The 18599-nt window shown below is 33.4% G+C and overlaps 2 protein-coding genes across 3 annotated transcripts; one reads left to right on the top strand and one right to left on the bottom strand.

Moving 5' to 3' along the window:
• The first annotated feature begins 218 nt into the window (after nt 1-218).
• LOC148205375 (uncharacterized protein C3F10.06c-like) lies at nt 219-4272 on the top strand. The gene is made up of 7 exons (XM_088103111.1): nt 219-589; nt 671-792; nt 1063-1726; nt 1982-2082; nt 2175-2283; nt 3016-3075; nt 3790-4272. The coding sequence occupies exons 1-7, from the start codon at nt 298-300 to the stop codon at nt 3966-3968; spliced, it is 1527 nt and encodes a 508-aa protein (XP_087959237.1). The 5' UTR covers nt 219-297; the 3' UTR covers nt 3969-4272.
• A 2341-nt stretch (nt 4273-6613) lies between these two features.
• Nucleotides 6614-16836, bottom strand: LOC148205374 (putative protein phosphatase 2C 6). 2 transcript variants are annotated; one of them, XM_088103109.1, is made up of 5 exons: nt 16259-16734; nt 12993-13280; nt 12398-12503; nt 6961-7321; nt 6614-6844 (listed from the first exon to the last, which is right to left on the bottom strand). In XM_088103109.1, the coding sequence occupies exons 1-4, from the start codon at nt 16715-16717 to the stop codon at nt 6999-7001; spliced, it is 1176 nt and encodes a 391-aa protein (XP_087959235.1). In that variant the 5' UTR covers nt 16718-16734; the 3' UTR covers nt 6614-6844; nt 6961-6998. The 2 variants fall into 2 exon arrangements, with proteins under 2 accessions (XP_087959235.1, XP_087959236.1); XM_088103110.1 differs by having other exon boundaries at nt 6614-7321; nt 16259-16836.
• Nucleotides 16837-18599: the final 1763 nt, after the last annotated feature.

Here is an 18599-nt window from a genome sequence, read left to right as displayed (position 1 = left end):
TAAGTAGTATTTCTTTTTCCATTTGACAAAATGATTGGAAATTTCAGAATTCCAAATAAACTAGACGTATAAAATAAAATATAATTTTTTTTTAAAATTTTGGAAAATTGATAATAGGAGGAGAAGAAATTTGTGGGGTCCACAAAGTGAGGGCGTATGTTAACATCTAACGAAGTTCAAGTACATTTATGTTTCTTTGAATCTAACAGAAGCAAACAACGTTAGATTGTGGGAACAGATCATAGATTAGATCGTATATAGGAGATTACATAGGACAGAGAAAGAGAAAAAAGAGCTATGGAAGGGGAGGAAGGAGGTGCGAGGCTTAGCATTTACAAGGCGGCGAGAACCATAAAGCGAAGAGACAACAGTTTATACAACGCTCTCAGATCGATCTACCAAGACTCCATCTTTGTCTCTGAAATCTCTGTCCTATGGCCCCAGCTCCCTCTCCTCGCCAACCTCCGCTGTGGACTCTGGTATTCTCGAGCCTTCCACTCCACCTGCTATTTCAAATCCACCGACGGCCACACCAACAACTGCTCCTTCAGCACCGCTCGCCTCAACCTTCACGTCGCCCAACTGGCCGGTACTCTTCTTTCTCATTCCCAATTGTCAAAGACGTAAGCTTTCTGCGTTAACGCTCACCATTTTTCATCTGGGTAGGTAGGAAAGAAGGGAGGCTGCATCATCGTTGATTCCACTCGAAGAGGAAAGCGCTTCCCTGATAGCATGTCCAAAACTATACCCATTTGGACCTGTGTTTTCAATCGGGCCATCAGGGACTTTCGTGTGAGAAAATTTTCTTTTCATCGCTGAAATACATTGTTGGTTATTCATCTTGTTTTGGGGTTTCACTTTAGTCCTTGGTTTGATACGATTCACTTTGATTCTCTTTGTTTCTGATAGATTAAATTGGTTCACTTTTGATTCTCTTTGTTTCTGATAGATTAAATTGGTTCTTAACTGAAAGGACGAGGGACTGAAGTGTACTTTAGCAAATATTATTGCTTATGATAATGTTTCAGTTATGTGATTGACTGCTTTGTCTTCATAAAATAGGACTCTAATGGTTGTGATGAAAGTGTTCGTGAATGGGATTGCTCCTTGCACCTTCCCCTGTGGGTTTCCCAAACAGAAAGAGCTTCCATTGAGAAGAGGTTAGAGGAATGGACTCTGTTACTGAAAGCAAGTGGGGCTGATATTGCATCCCTTGCTGCCTGCTTGAGGAAGCCCTTGCGCCCTCTCTGGATTTCGCAGAAAACTGTCATCTGGTTAAATGAAGTGCCTCACCATGAATCTTGGGATTTCACACCCATCATTCTTGTTTCAGCTTCTTCATCAGTTGGTGTGAGCCAACATGGTACTACCTCTGAGTTCAGCTGGAATTACATACCTGGTGCAGGAGATGATGAAGAAAGCTGGGCCAGGGGTTTATCACCTGTCCTTTTCTGGAAACATGTTTATGATCTTATAAACTCAGGTCCTGATGTGTGCAACCAGAAGGTTGCAGATATAGTTGAAAAGAGTAGAGTAAACCGTGCTTATAGAGGAGAAAGTGCACCACAGATTACAGTTAAGCCCCTTAAGTCATCCTCTCTTACACAGGAAGAACCATCAGTGACTTACGATGCTTCGATTGTTAAAACTGATGCCGAGTCTTCCCAAGATTCTGGATTTTCTTGGTTGGGGTCAACTAATTTGGCAGTTGGCACATCTCGAATGGGTATGCTTTAGTTAATTAATCAAGGCCACTTATAATCCTTTGTGCATTTCTTTTAATGATGACCGGTCCTGTTGAGTTTATGATCACAATTTTTGAAAACAAAGGTCTGTAAAATGGAAATACACTGTTAAACTTACAGTTCGGACATACTTTTGTTGCCTCTGCTTCTGATCAGCAATCACACATTGAGCATTGTTTTTAGATTCTTCTAAAATGTTTATGTGGCCGACTGTTCGGTGTCCATGTATGGTGCAGCTGCAGATGCTGCCAATGTAGATTGCATACTGAATTGTGATCAGGAGTCCTTCTCTGTCTGTCTTCCCAGTGCTGAATCATATTTGCATCTACCAATGATGGTAAGTACGTAGTTGAAGGGAAACTTTTTATTTGGTTTTATTCTTGTGGAAATACTTACTCATTCCTACTCATCTTAATCTTTTATGGTCAGACTTCAAAGTTTGATAGATTTTCTTTATTGATCAATCTTCCTAAAGCGGTGAGCTTTGCAAAGTTCAATCTCAGCCAGGGAAAAAGACTTCTAGTTTGTTGTAATAATGGTAATGGCTCTGAAGTAGCCTCTGTCTACTTTCTGTATTTTATTAAGTGGACTAGGATTTGTTTGAAACCAAATGACATGTATTCATTCCTTCTGTGATGTTTATGATTTGAAAACAGTTCAATTTCCATTGATATAGCATTGTTTCTAGTTTATTTTTCTTTTCCTTTGTATATTTGATGAATGAATACCTGAACTCCCATTTCACTCTCCCACATATTTGTTTTGCTTACTGATCACTCCCAATTTTGTATCCTTGTAGTCAATTCAACACCCCTTTCATGAATCTTCCTCTAGGATTCTTGGTATCTTGAATCTTCATTAGTAAAAATTCCTTTAAAGCCTATCATTACAACACTCATAGTATCTCATACTTAAGAAAATGTGGGAATCTCAATTCATGCTTTTACAAACTTCCATAAATTACACGTGTATCTTTTATATCTTTCAATTTTTGTACCTATTTCCTGTGTACCTTTTACTCATCCTATACTTGTGTATCTAAGATATTTTCCTGTGAACCAAGCTCCTTCATATGTACTTCTCAAGTGTTTGTTGTATGTTCAGAGTTACATTCATTGCCCTTTGAACTTGTATTATTGTATCTTTTTTTTTTCTTTCTAACTTCATTTTGAATCTCTAAGGTGCCTTTCCTTAATCCTTTAAAATGATTATCATAGACCATTAAGTGATGTGTCAAACAAATAATATATAAAATTTCTTTGCTTTTCAGGGGAAGATATTAGTGTATGTGTTTGTTTAGCAATCTTAATGTCATTATTTGATGAAAAAGGTACGGATCTGTATATCTTTCACTTTGTTAGAAAACTTTAGTTAAGAAGCCCATATCTCACTTACTATATAATAAATGCATCAAAGTTATTGTTGCATATTCATCATATCATTTTTCAAGTATTATTGATGTAAAATTTATGTTTTTAAGACAAGTTTGATAGAGAGAGAGAGAGAGAGAGAGAGAGAGAGAGAGAGAGAGAGGAGGGTGGAGAGACATGTTCATATTTATTTACTGAATACTTAAAAACTGATTGTCAAATAGAGTAAGGGAATTATGTAGGAAACATTAAGCATAGGAAAGTTAAAACCAAAATGAATGGTTACAGCATAATTGTACACTTAGAATAGTCTTTCCATTTTCTTTATCTCAAGATGAAAATATTCATGTAGTTTGAAACACAATAAGTGTCTGACTTTGAACAAATATAATACATTTTCACTTGTCTATGCTGCTATTGCATGTCCATCACTTGTGTGTGAAGCTCAAAAGGTCATTAGGCTTAAATTGGTTGTAGGATGAGTAAGTTGGCATGATGTTCTATGCAATAGATGATAAGAGAGTAGATTTAATGAGTAAGAGTTAGATCTATGCTTGCAAATCCAGGCTCAAACTAAGTTTTGCATTCGTATTCTTGAATATTGTGAGTTTTGATGCTTTATAATAAGTCCATCACTAATCTTTGGTCCCTGTGTTTACATTTCTTTCTTCAAGGCAAGTTTGATGATGGGAAATCCTTCGAGGCAGCACAAGTCACTAAATGGGATATGAGGCGACGGCTTGTATATTTATGCAAGTTTGCAACAGATGCTCGGCCATCCAGAGGAAATTTGAGACAAGTTTTCAACTTTCTGATTGGTGGAAAATGCGATCATGAGGAAAGAGATGAGTAATTGGAATTGGAATTGCACCTGAATGATTGATTACCTTAAACTTTGAAACAATTCCAGAACCAGTACGCAGAGAATTGTTGTATGCCTAAGTTTATTTTAAATTGATAACTATCTTAATAATTCTTAGTTTCAGGCTCTGATCAGAAGTCGCAAATTCTGAACGACTTCTGAAATGTCTGATTAGGTGATAGATTCTAGCAACATGGGCTAAACATTCAATAGTCCTTTAGGGAAATAATGGTTTATAATTAGTTTTATATTGGTGGACTTTTTAGTTATCAAATATTGATACATTATTTAACAACTGACTTTGTTGAATCAACACATTTCAAAATTCACCCTTTATTTTAAGCTATACAAATACAAAATATGTTATTCAATTCATACCTCAATTGAAAAATATTTTAAAATTAAAATCAGCTTAACTATTAACAGACTCAATCAATTTAATATCTAAATTTTCATTCCTGAATATAAATATGATAATATTTTATGCAAAATTTTAATCTCTGTAGTGTGAAATTGAAATATTTAGACAATATGATTTCACATGAATATTGTGAAAATATTAATAGAATGGGCAACTTAACAACTGAATTTATTAATGTCATTTACAAATAACAATATTGGGGAAAGATTTCCAAGATGACTACTTGCCTTGCTTTTCAATTTAGTTTGGTTGTGGAAACCGAATTTGCAAACAATGCAAGTTTGTATAACAGTTGAAACTTGTTATTAGTTGTAAATATTCATATACTTGTTGAACGACAAACATGCGCGTATGATCATAATGAAGTGGCGTCAAATCAGATTGTGAGAGAGTGATGTTTCTTTTGGGCCATGCATTTTAACATGCCACCTACGTTACGTTTTTAGGTTGTGTTGTTTTGTAGTTGATTGAGAAAAGAATTGATGATTTGAAGGCTTTTTAGTTTGTTTTTAGAGATGAGAAGGACACGGAAAGTGATGATGTGTGACATACATTTATGAGTTTTGCATCCCGTTATTGCAAAGAGATTTGCAATCGAATCTATTGTTTTTGTGTAAATATCTTTCACGTGTCTACTGTATTTTGGCATTGTTTTATTTTTTAAATGCATTACCATAGTTATTTTCACATACACATGTGGAATTTTTGAAGAATACTAGATAGTGTGTGCATGGTTTATATTTGTGCTTTTCGTGGTTTGTAGTAAGAATTGTTAAGAAGTGGAGTCAAGTTTAACAACATAGGAAAAATTGAACAAGTAAGGGAAACTCGCTTTCAGTGTAAGAAGCTCGGTTTCAAGAATCCATATCAAGAGTTAATAGGATATGTGAAAACTTGGAACTGATTTCAAATTTGTGTTCTTTTGTTTGGAATTGATTCAGAGTTTTGGAATTTATTCTCTCGTGCTTGGAACTTATTCCAGAGCTTTGGTTTGTTCTTAAAGATGTATTGTGTTGCAGGAAGCGTTGGACAAGTTGTATGACGTGGTTTGAGAGCTGAATCAAAAGCCTCTGGTGATTGTTCGTGGTGGATGTGACTTCCCCGATAAAGGTGGTTGAGTGGTTCAATTTGCATGGGTTTTGGTGGTTTGTGGTCAGGGGAGTTCATGTGCATGGTGAAAGTGATGATGTTGCCATGTGTTTTGTTTGATAAAAAAATTTTGATATTATTATGATTTGAATTTTATTCCGTGTTGCAGGTGATACTTTGTAGAAGGAGGTGTTGTACCTTTTATTTGGTGATGCAAAATGCATTCTTCAAGGTTTGTATACAGAGATCAATTATACAAGTTTATCCATGGAATGTATTAGTGTGTATGTACATTGATTTGTATGAGTGACAAATTTTTTTAAAATATTATAAATATGTATTATATATATCTTAGTTTATACAAATTTTAGATGAATTACATAATAAATTTATCTCGATTATATTTATTATAATTCATCTTATTAATTGAGTTACAATAATCTTTAATTATTTTAAATGTTAATATTGAAAATCAAAATATTAATTTTTTTAATACTAAATATATTGTATTCTTTATTTATTTTAATTAATACTTTTTTTTAAAATTTATTCATTAAAAAAATCTAAAATAATTTTAATTTATTTTATATTTCTTTTAACATCAAGAACAATTTGATAAGTTACCTTTTAATTTATCACATCAATCGAATCTCTCGTAAACTTTTACAAACTTTACTTTCAAATCAATTTTACCATATCTTCAAATCTTTTAAAAAAAACCCAAACTTTACATTCAAATCTTTCTCCCATAATTAAAAAAAAAATCACAACCTTAAACATTAATATGTAATTAAAATAAGACATTCTTCAATCCTTTCCTCTAACATATATTAGCAAAAGTATCTCTATCAGTAATTTTTTCATTGAAGTGCATTGAAATTTATGCTTCTTGTTTCAAGGAACAGCCTAAATAGACAATTTTCTTATTCCAACTTCAATTATGTCTAAATATTTAATGACATGTGAACAAAAAAGGTAGGACATAGACTAAAATTAAATAATTATCTCTTATTGTTATAGTAATTTTTGTTTCACTGTTTTAAAATTAGACATGGTAGCAAGAGTATTACTTCATTAGACTAATTTCATTCTATGTTTTCAAATCAAATAGAAGATGGTGAGAATATTGAATGCAATGAAATGGAATAAAGTTCACCATATTTTATTCCATTTCTTTCACTAAAAGAAATTCAAACAATACAATTGATGGCTTTTCATTCTGTTATCCACATAACCGTTCAGGAATCAGGAGCAAATGGAAAAGGAAAAATAGTACTGATCTATATACTTCATTAGAACAAGCCAGCCCTGCTAGTTGTGACCCGTCATGAAGCAGATTCTTTTTTCCCAATCAACTCTGTACAGCAGGTTAGGAGAAAGACACAAGGTGAAGTGATACCAAGTACCAAGGAGGTCATATGAAAAATAGAAAAAAAAAGGTTTGTTTATAGATCAACTCTACAACTTCATTACCGTCTTTGTCCTTCTCAAGATTGAAGAGAATCAGATTCTTAGGAAATTAAAGCAGGCCTTTGCTGACGTTTTCTCTTGGATTTCAGATCAACAACTATGATTGAAATGTTATCTTTACTATTTCTACCATATGCAATTTCAGTCAGGCTGTCGGCAACAGCTTGTGCAGGAGACGGTTCCTCCACTGACAAGGATCTGCGTCGTCTTCTAAGAATGTGGCGTGCCACTTCTCCAACCTCTTCATTGCTCATTACATCCCAGAGTCCGTCGCTTGCCAAAATTAAGCACTCATCCTCGTCTGTCCTAGCTGTGAAAGTTATCTCAGGCACGGGAATAATCCATGGTCTCAAATACCGATCACCTGAGACATCATCGTTAAGCAGGTCAGATACAGGACAAGTCATAGACTTGTTTTCAAGATGTCCAAATACTAGCTCAATTTGGAAGACTGTCCATATAGTTTCTGTAACTGAATAGCCCCAAAAGAAAAGAACAAACCCAAATTTTGCACTAGATGCTGTTAAAAATATGCAGCCTTGAAAATCCGGTGCTATACATACCACAAACACAATACCTTTCTTCCAGATGATCTGAATCTTATTGCTGAAAACTTTTCTTGAATTAACTGAACAGTTAAATAGCTTCTGCTAAAATTTCTGGAGAACCATCAACTAGAAATTTCTACGTACTCTGGGATTTTTAGTAATATCGAAAGAGAAAATAACCGTACATTATTATTAGATTAGAAGAAAAATAGGTTTGTAAGATGAAGTAGATAAATAGGTCGATCTTGTAACTCTCTAGGACAGTGAGAATACAACTTAAACCAAAGCGACCCATCTAGACTTGGGTTTACTTACATCTTGGCCCCTATAAGGAATCATGCTTCATGCAGATTAGGACTAGAAAAAACTGTAGGCTCGTATGACTACAACGTTTTTGCCTTTTTCTATTTAACCTTCCCTTCCCCTTGTTATTTTTTATTACCAAGATATCTTCTGTATAAAAATAATAAAACCCTATTTTTGTATCATCCTCATTACACTTTAAACCTTATTTTTGCACTCTTCGCCTTCATTGTTCTTTTGATCCCTGTACTCTTATCCTGATTATTCTTTAAATACGTGCATCACATCTCCTTATTTGGTAAACTCTTTACATCTATTTTCTCCTCTCTTTTATTCTCTGTAAAAAATATCATAATTTTATTTACATCGAAAGTAACTTTTTGGAAAATATATACATATTCAAAGTAATTTATAAAACTATAAGCCAAAATCCATAATAATTTTTTAGAATAGATAGATACATATTTCTATAATGTAATTTATGGAAGGTAAGATAAGGTCTGGAGAAAAAAATGGACAATGACAACTTACCCGGAAGAAAAAGGTGTTCAACGAATAAAGGTATTGAAACAAGGAACCATGTTTATGAAAGAGGGAGGATATAAAAGAACGAAGAAGAATAACAGCATTTCAAGAAGAACTATGATATGATAACAAAATTTCAAGAATAACTATATAATAATAACTTTTTTTAACAACTTTTTCTATAATAGACCATGTGTCACTATTTTATTGGTCTGTATATTTGAAATGGACCAATCACAAGCTATCACATAAACTGTTTATAAAAAATTATTAAAAGAATATTTTCCTTTCAAGAAAACAAGGATCACTTAATAAAAATGTTTATGTAAATTTATGGAGTATGATATGTTAAAAAGTTCTTTTAATAATTTTTTGAAAATAGATTATGTGTCACTATTTTACTGGTTTGTATATTTGAAACGGATTAATCACAAGCTATCATGAATACGGTTGTAAAAAATTGTTAAAAAAACTTTTTCCTAAATTTATATACCAAAGGGCGGAAGGGAGCTACTTAACAAATTAAAATGTGAAATTTATATACGCCGTTAGAATTTTTAATTAAATTTTTGTTAAGAAAGTTGTTTTATTGTATAGTTAAAATATTTTCTTTTAAGTATCATGTCTTTTATTTTTATCATCTTGTCTCCTGTTTACCAATTAACTTATTCTTTTTTTTATAATCTTTTTTAATTTATTCGTCAATTTACATTTTTTTTTATAATAATGAGTTTACCAAAAAATAAAAAAAGATTTAAGATGAAAGAGATGAGTCATTCCATTGATAAAAAAAAATCAAATAACAAATTACATAAAGAAAAGTAAAAAATATTAAGTCAATAGAACAAAATTATTAAGAGTCTTGAATATAAATATATATTTGCAAATTTCTATTGTTTTATCATATGTATCATATTCATATATATATATATATATATATATATATATATATATATATATATATATATATATATATATATCCTATAAACTTAATTAAATATGTTTTTAATCTCTTAATTTTAAATTAATTTTTTTTTGAAATTTTGATTTAATTTAGTTTTTTTAACTAAGTTTTATTAAATTTATTTAATATTCAAATTTTATGATAACATTAAAATTATTTACACCAAAATAATATTTGAAATACACTTGAATATCAAATAAATTTAATAAAATTTATTTAAAAGAACTCAGTTCATATATTTCTAAAATTAAAATACTACATTAAATCAAAATAAAAAAAAAAAGACTAATTCTACATTTTAGTTAAAGTTGAGGAAACAAATGGTTAACCCTTAGATATAAAACTACCTTTGTGAGGTCCAACTTAGCCCCTCTACCTAGCCTTACCTCCAACTCACTCTCATTTTTAGCAACTAACAATAATAGGGTTTTGTCACTCCTCTGGCTATATCTTTCTCTTAAATTCTATCCCCTAAGTCAATATATCTCTTCTTAACATCTTTTAACTGCTCATGCTGGTGTCAAAAAACCTAAAAGTGTAAACTATAAAATTTAAAGCAAAAGTTTGACAAAATTCAGCCAGAATTTAACAAAACTTAAGTAGGATTGCCGGACTTTTTCTCTATCCAAAAGTCAAACATAATGACGACTCAATTCATTCTATTAACAAAATTTCCAAGTCCCAACTGCTCAGGAATTGTGAAAATAATTTCAGACTAACAAATTGCAGTATAGCTAGAATTTGTCCCATTCAAGAAAGTGATAATAATGGTTAGCTATTCACTGCAGGCAAGCTTCTTGGTGTCTAGCTTCCAAAACTACATTTACTTTTCCTAAGAATAATTTCTATAAAATTACTTCCTAAGTAATATACCAAAAGTTATAGGGAGTTTTTCAAATTAGTGAAACTTATTTATACCATAATTCAAGGGAGTTGAGAAATACTATAATATATTATTGTTGATAATTGAGAGATCCTCCTCTGTGAAAGGAATATCTATAATGCAAGAACTTGCATGAACTAGTTACCAATTAAAATAAGCAAGAGGAAGAGACAGGCAGAATTTTTTCTCTTCTAAATCATAAAATGTTGCTATAATCAGACCAGAAATATATGCAGAGAAATTTGATCAAGCATATAAAACTTGAACCAACGTGTATGAATGGTGGCGGAGAAAAATTCAAGCGTCACACCAAAAGGTTAAGTTGTATTCTTATGGAGTTCAAGCCACAAGAAGCCAGAGGCGGGAATAATCTACCTTGATTTGATTAAATTGAAGAAGAGGGAAGACAATAATAAAATGATAATGGATTCAAATGATAGGAATTGTATTTCTAATTAAAGAGGAAAATATTATGTAAATGTTGCATTTGGATATTTAATTTAATAGCATTCTTCCATATTATCCCTCATGGTAGACTTTTTTCATCGAAGGTAAAGCCTTTTTGGTATGGTAAAGATGGAAAACCACATCACAAACTTGTTTAAGCACCTAAGTTAGGCATAATTGGAATGATAAATCAATTCAATGTTAGTATATGTAAATTTAACAGATGAAGCATGCCTGTTGTCCGGTCCTCGTTTATTTTGCAAGAAAAGTTATTCAAGAGAAAAACAAATGTTGCTTAAGATACAACCAAGAAATTGTGACAAAATTGATAACATAACATGAGCAGTGAAGGTTTGGAAATCCTTCGTAAGTTTGATTAGCAAATAAACAATGTAGAATATCCTTCCATATATGAATAGAAGACGAAGAAACCAAATTATGGATGTTGGACTTTTAAACGTTTGCTCAACATTCAAAATGTCCCTTAGTGGTACCTAATATTTCTAGGAAGGTATGTGAATGATGAAAAATCAAGTTCCACAAACATTTAAAGTGTGTGTATCGATCATTGATCAAATTCACTCTTAGTAAGTTATTGTAGGAATATTTTATTAAGGTTAATTTATGACTAAACCTCAAAATAAGAACTTTAAAATTAAAATAGAAAATGTTAGTCAGTTTTTATTTCTTTTAATTAAAAGAGACAGCCCAAAAAATTTGAGAGACTAATGAGAGAACAAAGAGAGAAATAAAAGAAAAAGCAAATTTTTACATAACACCCAAAAGTTTTACTACCTCAATAATATACCTAATAAAACATAATATTTTTTAACTTTGTAGTTGATTCCTTTTAAATTATTTTATATTTTAAAATAAAAATATGATATGATAGATTTTTGGATAGAAGTTTATTAGGATATAGAGTGTTTGTCTATTACCACCCTAAAAAAGAAGAAAGAAAAGAGACACAGTCCATGTGAAGCGAGAGAACAAGATAATTTAGACAGAGACGAGAAATCAATTACTTTAAAACAAAACAAAAAAAAATCTTTCTCCTATCTTTAAAAAAAAATAAAAAACTTATTTTTCAATTACTCTATAAAAGTTAAGCTGCCAAAATTTTAAAAACTTTAAAAAAAAAAGTGTTTGACCAATTTTTAAGAAAAGGAAGCAAACAAACTTGGAAAAATTACACTCAAACATAGCATAAAGTTGACACCTAACTCATTTAATTCTATCACACAAGCACCTCTCTTTGTGTTCATCTATAACTTACGGTTTACATGGCTTTCATTTCCTTCTGCATGGATAAATTTCCCCCCTCTCATTACTTAGCAACTTCGTCCTCTTACTGTGTTATCTCACGAGTCACGACACTCATCCTCGGACTCATTTTCAAGTATCAAAACAGAGGAAGGTTTTTAACTCAAACTCAGATTCCTTATCTTAACCTGCATTCTCCCACTGTCTCATTATCGAAACTAATGCAATAAGCTTCGGTGTCTGCGCATTTTGTTTTGTTTCTTTGAGTAACTTATTTATAGTGACACCAGCAAGAAAATGACCCTCTTACAGGAGTATAGATAATTACAATAATCCCTAATTACTAGACGATTAAAATCAAAATACTAGACAGTTATAGCCGTTTGCATTTTTTATTTTTCCATAGCAGAGACATAATAACTTTGTCCCTTTATTAATGGTTCAGAAAGAAGAAAAACTTTCGCAAATTCTTAACCTAAGATTGGGTATGAAGATAAATCAAGGTACCTATGGCCCTGGACATGGCAAGAACACCAAACACCCTAGCTCCATTCCAGTTTATGACTTTTCCTCCTTCTCCTTCAATTCTCAAGAGTTCATCTTGTCTATCCGGCTGTACAAACAAGGACAATGGTATCTCAATTCCGTTAATGATATAAGCATAGGGGAGTAAAAGTTACCTTCACTAACATAACTAAATCAATAAATTATAATGTTATAAAGTTATATAAATAAAATCAAACTATACAATTTTTGAAGTTTTTTTTAGAGAGTTACCCTCCTTACATCCGACCCTGATTTCGTTGAGTACATGACTGCATGGGCGAGTTTTCTCTTTTTTATTCCCTTCTCCCGAATTATTAAGAATTTCAAAAGCAGCAGAGGTCAGTGCTTTTATCTTTTTTATTATTGTAATTGTTGTCAATAAATTTATGGTCTTTACATACACATGGAAACTAAAGAACGACAGAGAAAAATATCCGGCCTACTTTAATAAACTGGAAGTACATATAATTTTCCATTCAAGAAACCTAAAACGGAACGCATGATCACATGATCGGAGTTATATTATCAAGATAAGTGGGTTATGACTAGACCTGACCTTTTGATCCACTGACAAGGGGATAGTTTGTGTCCTGCGGAAAAGAACTACCCTTGAGTCGCCGCAGTTGGATGCAATAATTTGGCAACCAGATAGAACCACCACAGATGCAGTAGATCCTACCATTTCAGGTGCAACTTCGTCTGATAGGATTTCATTGTCAGTCCTCTCAAAACTGTTAGCAAATACGGTTTCCCATCTTCTCTGCCACTCAGCCCCACCTGCCATTTCTCGGTTCCACTCCTCTGCTATAACACCGTGCATCCGCTTAGCACAGAACTTAGCCACCTAGGAGTATTAAATTACCACAACAGTTAGGAGAATGGTAAAAATTTCATGATGTACTCCATCCTGTTTATATGGTGTTTATTTAACCAAATCACACGAATCAATAAAAGTAAAATTAGATAATCTATTTCTTTTTGAAAAATTTATGACAACACTCAAAGTTTATCCTTATTTAAAACACCAAATTTTAATGTTAGTTGTAGAGTAATTAGTTGATTAAAGTCAAGAAGGGAAACAAGGTGACGACTTCAACAAATTGTGTGGAGTCTTCTTTTAAGGACTGACAAATATTTCTTGAATGGATCTTATCGTATTAACTTCATCAGGATGGCCAGATACATTGGGCGAATGCATATGACTAGAATCAAAGATCGGTAGAGTTTAGATAAAAAAAAATAGAAACAATAGCCATCAAGGGGAAATTTTCGACGAGTTTTAACACTAAAATATTATCCATCTACAATGAGCTCCAGGCTTCGCAGTTTGGACAGGTATTTCTCCTCCCTTGTACAAGGAGAAGGACGTTCAGATTCAGTTGCCCTTCTTAATCCATCTTTGATATCATAATTCTGAAATAGATAGTTGTAGTCAAGGAAATATACTCAATTTAATACGCCAAAATAATAGGTATCAATGTCATAATTAATATCTACAATGAATTTTATACAATGCAAAATATTCACCCAATCTACATGGTAAGCTGTTCAATAAGAAAAATAAAATAGACTCGTTTTTTTGCTGATACAAAAATATAAATAAAATAAAAACTCTCATTTAATCATCCTGTAACAAATACCGAGTCTAATCAGGCATTTTCATGAGATCTTCATTCATCCATAGAACTATTTTTGCTTAAATGTACGAGAACAAGAACGGCGAGACTACCACTAAATGTTTTTCTCATTTTCTGGTGAATTAAACTCTTGCACCAACGGTATATTATGCGCTCCATATTTTTTTCCCACACAACTCACCTAGAAATTCTGTTGCACATACACTTCAAATGCAAATCAACGATATAGCTATCGCGCAGAATAACAAAGAATGAAACTCGGGAAGAGGCTTTCCGCCACTCAGAATTGGAAAGGGATAAAATGGGTACAGTAAAATGACAAATTGCTGATAGTTCAATAGTTACTTAAAGCTCTAATGAAACAGTGGAAATTCGCCAGGTATCCTTACTAAAAGTTCGGGACCCAGACATTTTCGACGTCTGAATTGTAGATACAAATTTCGTTTTGTCCGAGGGATGAAATAGATGGATAATCAAATGGGAAACCAAACTTCCAAGGTTTATCTAGAAGGGTGATATTTTTTTCATACCTTCTGTCTACGCCATTTTCACTCCACTTGCATATTTAAAGGCCATTCTTAAACCCCAGTTACAATGATTGGTTTCTACTTATGTAACTAAACATCACTAAAAGTACTGCTGAAATAACAATATCCTGCTGAAAAAGAATCCTAAAATTTAAAATCAAAATTGTTAAACAAGGCATGAATCTTATCTGTTGTGGAGTGTGTAGAGCATAATCTTTGTACGAGAGAGAGTTCCACATAAACTATAGGTGTTGTTCGGTACCCGATATACAGGGAAATTTGTTTCATATATTCAAAGAATAATGTCTGTAACAGTTGAGATTTAATCTAGTGACATAGACATGAGCAATGCTATGCAATTTATTATAATGTATTAAAAATTGGTATTCAAAAAACATAGGAAACTTTTTTCTAGAATGAAACAGACTAACCAAAGCCATCATCAGTCGGCCCCACAATATAACATGCCAAAAGTAGTGCAAAGGAGCATAATTAGTATAGGTCCCACTTCGTCACACATGAACAATACACCTTTTCTTTAGACAAAAAGCTCATCCTTCTATCCAGGTGGCCACCCAACAGTAGCACGTCCTAATCATTATATTTCTTTTCACAGGAAATAAATAAATAATCAACGTATAATTGTATCAAGAAAGAATTTTTAAATACAATCTTTGAAATAAAGGTAGGTAAAAAACATAATTAAGTATTGTCAATATATTCTGTTAGATTAAATAAATAATATACATAAATAATATTATGCACACAAAAATGTCATCACCTAATTATAAATCGTGACTTTTATAATAATTATCTTAAGAATTATACAAAAATAATTTCTTATTAGTTGGCAAAATTGAATCTGTATAAATAAACTGCTCCAAAAGTATTTATAAAAACAACAAAAGATGAAAAAATCATAAACTAACATAATATAAAAACTTTTATAAATTGATTCAAGCTTTTGTAGTGTTAATGAAAACGTCATAAACACAATAAAATAAAATCAAGCTTGAGAAGAATTTCTGATTTATTTAAAATCCGACTGTTTTTCTTCGAGCTAGACTCATCTCTGAAACCTTTCGTCTTGCCACAAGATGATGATTTGTCTGTGATAGAAACCACGTCAGATCTCAGTCACACAAATCAATCCCCATTCCTAATTAGTACAAGTATCCATCCTAGAAAAGAAAAGGCCCACGCCCCTATTATGCACGATCGCATTTACACGTGTCACAGCAGAATGAAAAGCACCGTGAATTTATCTCTCTTTGTAAGGACCACTCTGCCTATGAACCTACAACACGTGGCCTTTCTGAGCAACACACCCACCAACCCCATTCCCAGTTTAAACTTAGCGAGCACAATAATTCCGATATCATTTTTTATTTATTTACAGAAAATAATAGTAGTAAAATAAACATAGATAATAATCAACCAGATAAATTACAATTGAAAAAGATAATAAGTAAATATTAATCAGAACGCCACACTCCCTCCCTGCGCAGTCACCACAACCACCAAAAACTCTTTCAAACTTCAAAAAAAAAAAAAAAATATATATATATATATATATATAAATGAAAACGTAAATTTTGCAAAAAATAAATAATTATTAGAAAATGGACGAAGGCGAAGAAGAAGAAGGTGTACCGAACCTGTGAGCCACCATGGCCGTCGTAAACGCCGAAGAAATGAACGGGAGAGATCTCGCCGGAGGATCTGGAGCCGGGAGCGGTACAACCGCCGAAGTGATCGCACGTGCGAGACATGAATCCGGGAATAACTGCCACAGCGTCCTCCATCTCTTTCCTTCTTCCAATCACCGAAGTGTGACCCCAACTCACTCCCTTGTTACTCCTTCCGATGCACTTCTCCCTCACCGCCGGTGTCTCGCAGTCACTGAGCCCCGCGCGGTGCAGCGGAGGCGGCGAGAGTACCGCCTCGGTGACTGCGGAAGGAGGAATCTCGCCGGAGCCACTACTGATGGAGGAAATGTCGCCGGAGCTGTTGAGGTTCCGGAAATCTTCGGTTCTGAGTGTGGAGGAAATGACGGAGCCAGAACTGGTGGACGCGAACTCCAAGTCGAGTCGTTCGAGTAGGTCGTCCTCCTCCATAGCTCAACGGTGTCGTAATTGAGAGAGGGAACGGGAAGAAAAGGAAGCGAAGAGGTGATAAAAGGAGGTGAAAGGAGAGACGAGAAAGTGACACGTGTGAAGAAATTGTAAGTTTTGTTGATGGCGCACGCATCTATTGTGAATTGTGAGTGGGGAAAGAAAAGAAAGAAAGGAAAAGGGAGAGAGACACCAACTGTTTGTAAATTGTAGTCGTACTCACCTGCCTTATGGTGTGTCTCCACCTGTCCCTCCATTGATCTTCCTTCCACACGTTTCTTTTCCTTATCACGCATCTTTCTAATCCTCTGCTTCACGCAACCCTGCACCCGCTTTCATCCTGTTCTCTCTGCTCATCCTACGAATCGTGATAAAACCCTTTCCAAAGTACCACGAGACCTCCCTGCACTGGATTGCTCCCTTGCGTGTGTGACGTGTGAGGAACCTATGTACGTAAGCAACGGTACTCTGTCTTTAATTAGAGTAACGCCAGGTGGCATCAAGGCTTACTTTGGGGACCTACTCGTTTGGTAAAATTTGACGTGCGAGTTAATTGAACTTCAATGAGAAAATCATGATTTTTTTTTTCAATTTTCCCTTTGCATTAATGAATGAGTATCTTTTTAAAAAAAGTACAAGAAAATTTGGAAGGGTAATTTTTTTATAGGACTTGACTGCGACAGAGGAATTGGTCGTTCTAGGCTACAAGTCTACCACTATACTTCCAGGTGTTCACTCTTCTGAAATTCAAGCCATCGCGGTGTGGACTTCAACCAAACACCAACAACGCGTGGTGATTTCTAATTTCTTTAGCAAGGTAGAAAGAGATTAGACAAATGCCAACTGGAAGAATCAATCATCTAGAACTACAATGCCTTTTCAAGGTAACACTAGCATTATTTTGAGACTACATTAAAATTTTTATAACAAGAGTTGAAAGTTAATCTGATTGATTCATTAAAATCCACGTGTTTTCAGTTGAGGAAAATAAAAACAAAATCGGATAAAAAATATAAATAAATGATAAATATAATAAAATTATAAAGAGTGTTGGAATTTTTTTTTTAATAAAATCGAGAAGAAAGATAATTTATATTTATTTTGAGGATACAATGATATATTTTTTTCCTTCTCACCTACTTCTCCTGTGTAAAGTATAGATATAGGGTTTTACCTTTTGTACTTTGACTCTAGTTTCTTATTCCATTCCTACCGAATACACCATGAATGAATGAGTTAAATGTGTTGATAGACCAAGTTTGTAACATTCCTAAGTAACATTGCGTGAGAGGCAATGCAGGGACAGCAGTGATGATGAATCCCTGTCACTGTACTGGGGTACTTGAAATTCAATTATAGGAAACAGGTGGTAACAGTCCGTACAAAAAGAAATATAATTTTAAGAATAGAAAATTAAAAAAAATGAAAAAGGAAGAAGAAAGTGTCCATGATGAAAGAGCTTTAAAATTGTGTTTGAAAGAATTTGGGAGTAGGAGGTATCTGCTTTGGGATTGATTCTTGTGGGTACGTGTGAAAGAGGAGGGTCTGTTTGGGTGAACACGTGGGCGTGTGTGAATTGAAGGCTCCATGGTTGTTACATCCACACACTTCTTCTTCTTCCACTTCACTGAATGATTGAATATTGGTGGCTTCCACGAGTCTTGGGTTGGGCTAGCTGGGAAACACTCCTAGACAAGGACCTCTCCCAAGGTACACAGATTCCTTTCCACTCCAATTACCACTATACCCCTCACCGCTTATCATTCTCCTTTTCAAATTATAATGTTGCATCATCGAATCCTCACACGACACACACCTTCCATCTCTCTCAACTCTTTGCCAAATGTTGCCATGCCTTTTTTAAACGTTAATAATTTTTCATACT

The sequence above is a fragment of the Vigna umbellata genome, chromosome 1 (genome assembly GCF_029865625.1).
Source record: "Vigna umbellata cultivar VRB3 chromosome 1, Vumbellata_1.0, whole genome shotgun sequence".
Lineage (NCBI taxonomy): Eukaryota > Viridiplantae > Streptophyta > Magnoliopsida > Fabales > Fabaceae > Vigna > Vigna umbellata.
Note: the sequence above shows the minus strand (reverse complement) of the source record. Positions and strands in the feature narration are given on the sequence as shown.

Bases quoted from the DNA above. Each gene is read 5' to 3' on its own strand.
- LOC148205375 (XM_088103111.1), top strand. From the start codon at position 298: ATGGAAGGGGAGGAAGGAGGTGCGAGGCTTAGCATTTACAAGGCGGCG. The intron at 1,727-1,981 runs GTATGCTTTAGT...TGTATGGTGCAG, and splicing joins AGTTGGCACATCTCGAATGG to CTGCAGATGCTGCCAATGTA. The intron at 2,284-3,015 runs GTAATGGCTCTG...TTTGCTTTTCAG, and splicing joins TCTAGTTTGTTGTAATAATG to GGGAAGATATTAGTGTATGT.
- LOC148205374 (XM_088103110.1), bottom strand. From the start codon at position 16,717: ATGGAGGAGGACGACCTACTCGAACGACTCGACTTGGAGTTCGCGTCC. The intron at 13,281-16,258 runs GTTCGGTACACC...TAATACTCCTAG, and splicing joins ACGGCCATGGTGGCTCACAG to GTGGCTAAGTTCTGTGCTAA. The intron at 7,322-12,397 runs GTACCTTGATTT...ATGATGTCTCAG, and splicing joins TGCCATGTCCAGGGCCATAG to GTGATCGGTATTTGAGACCA.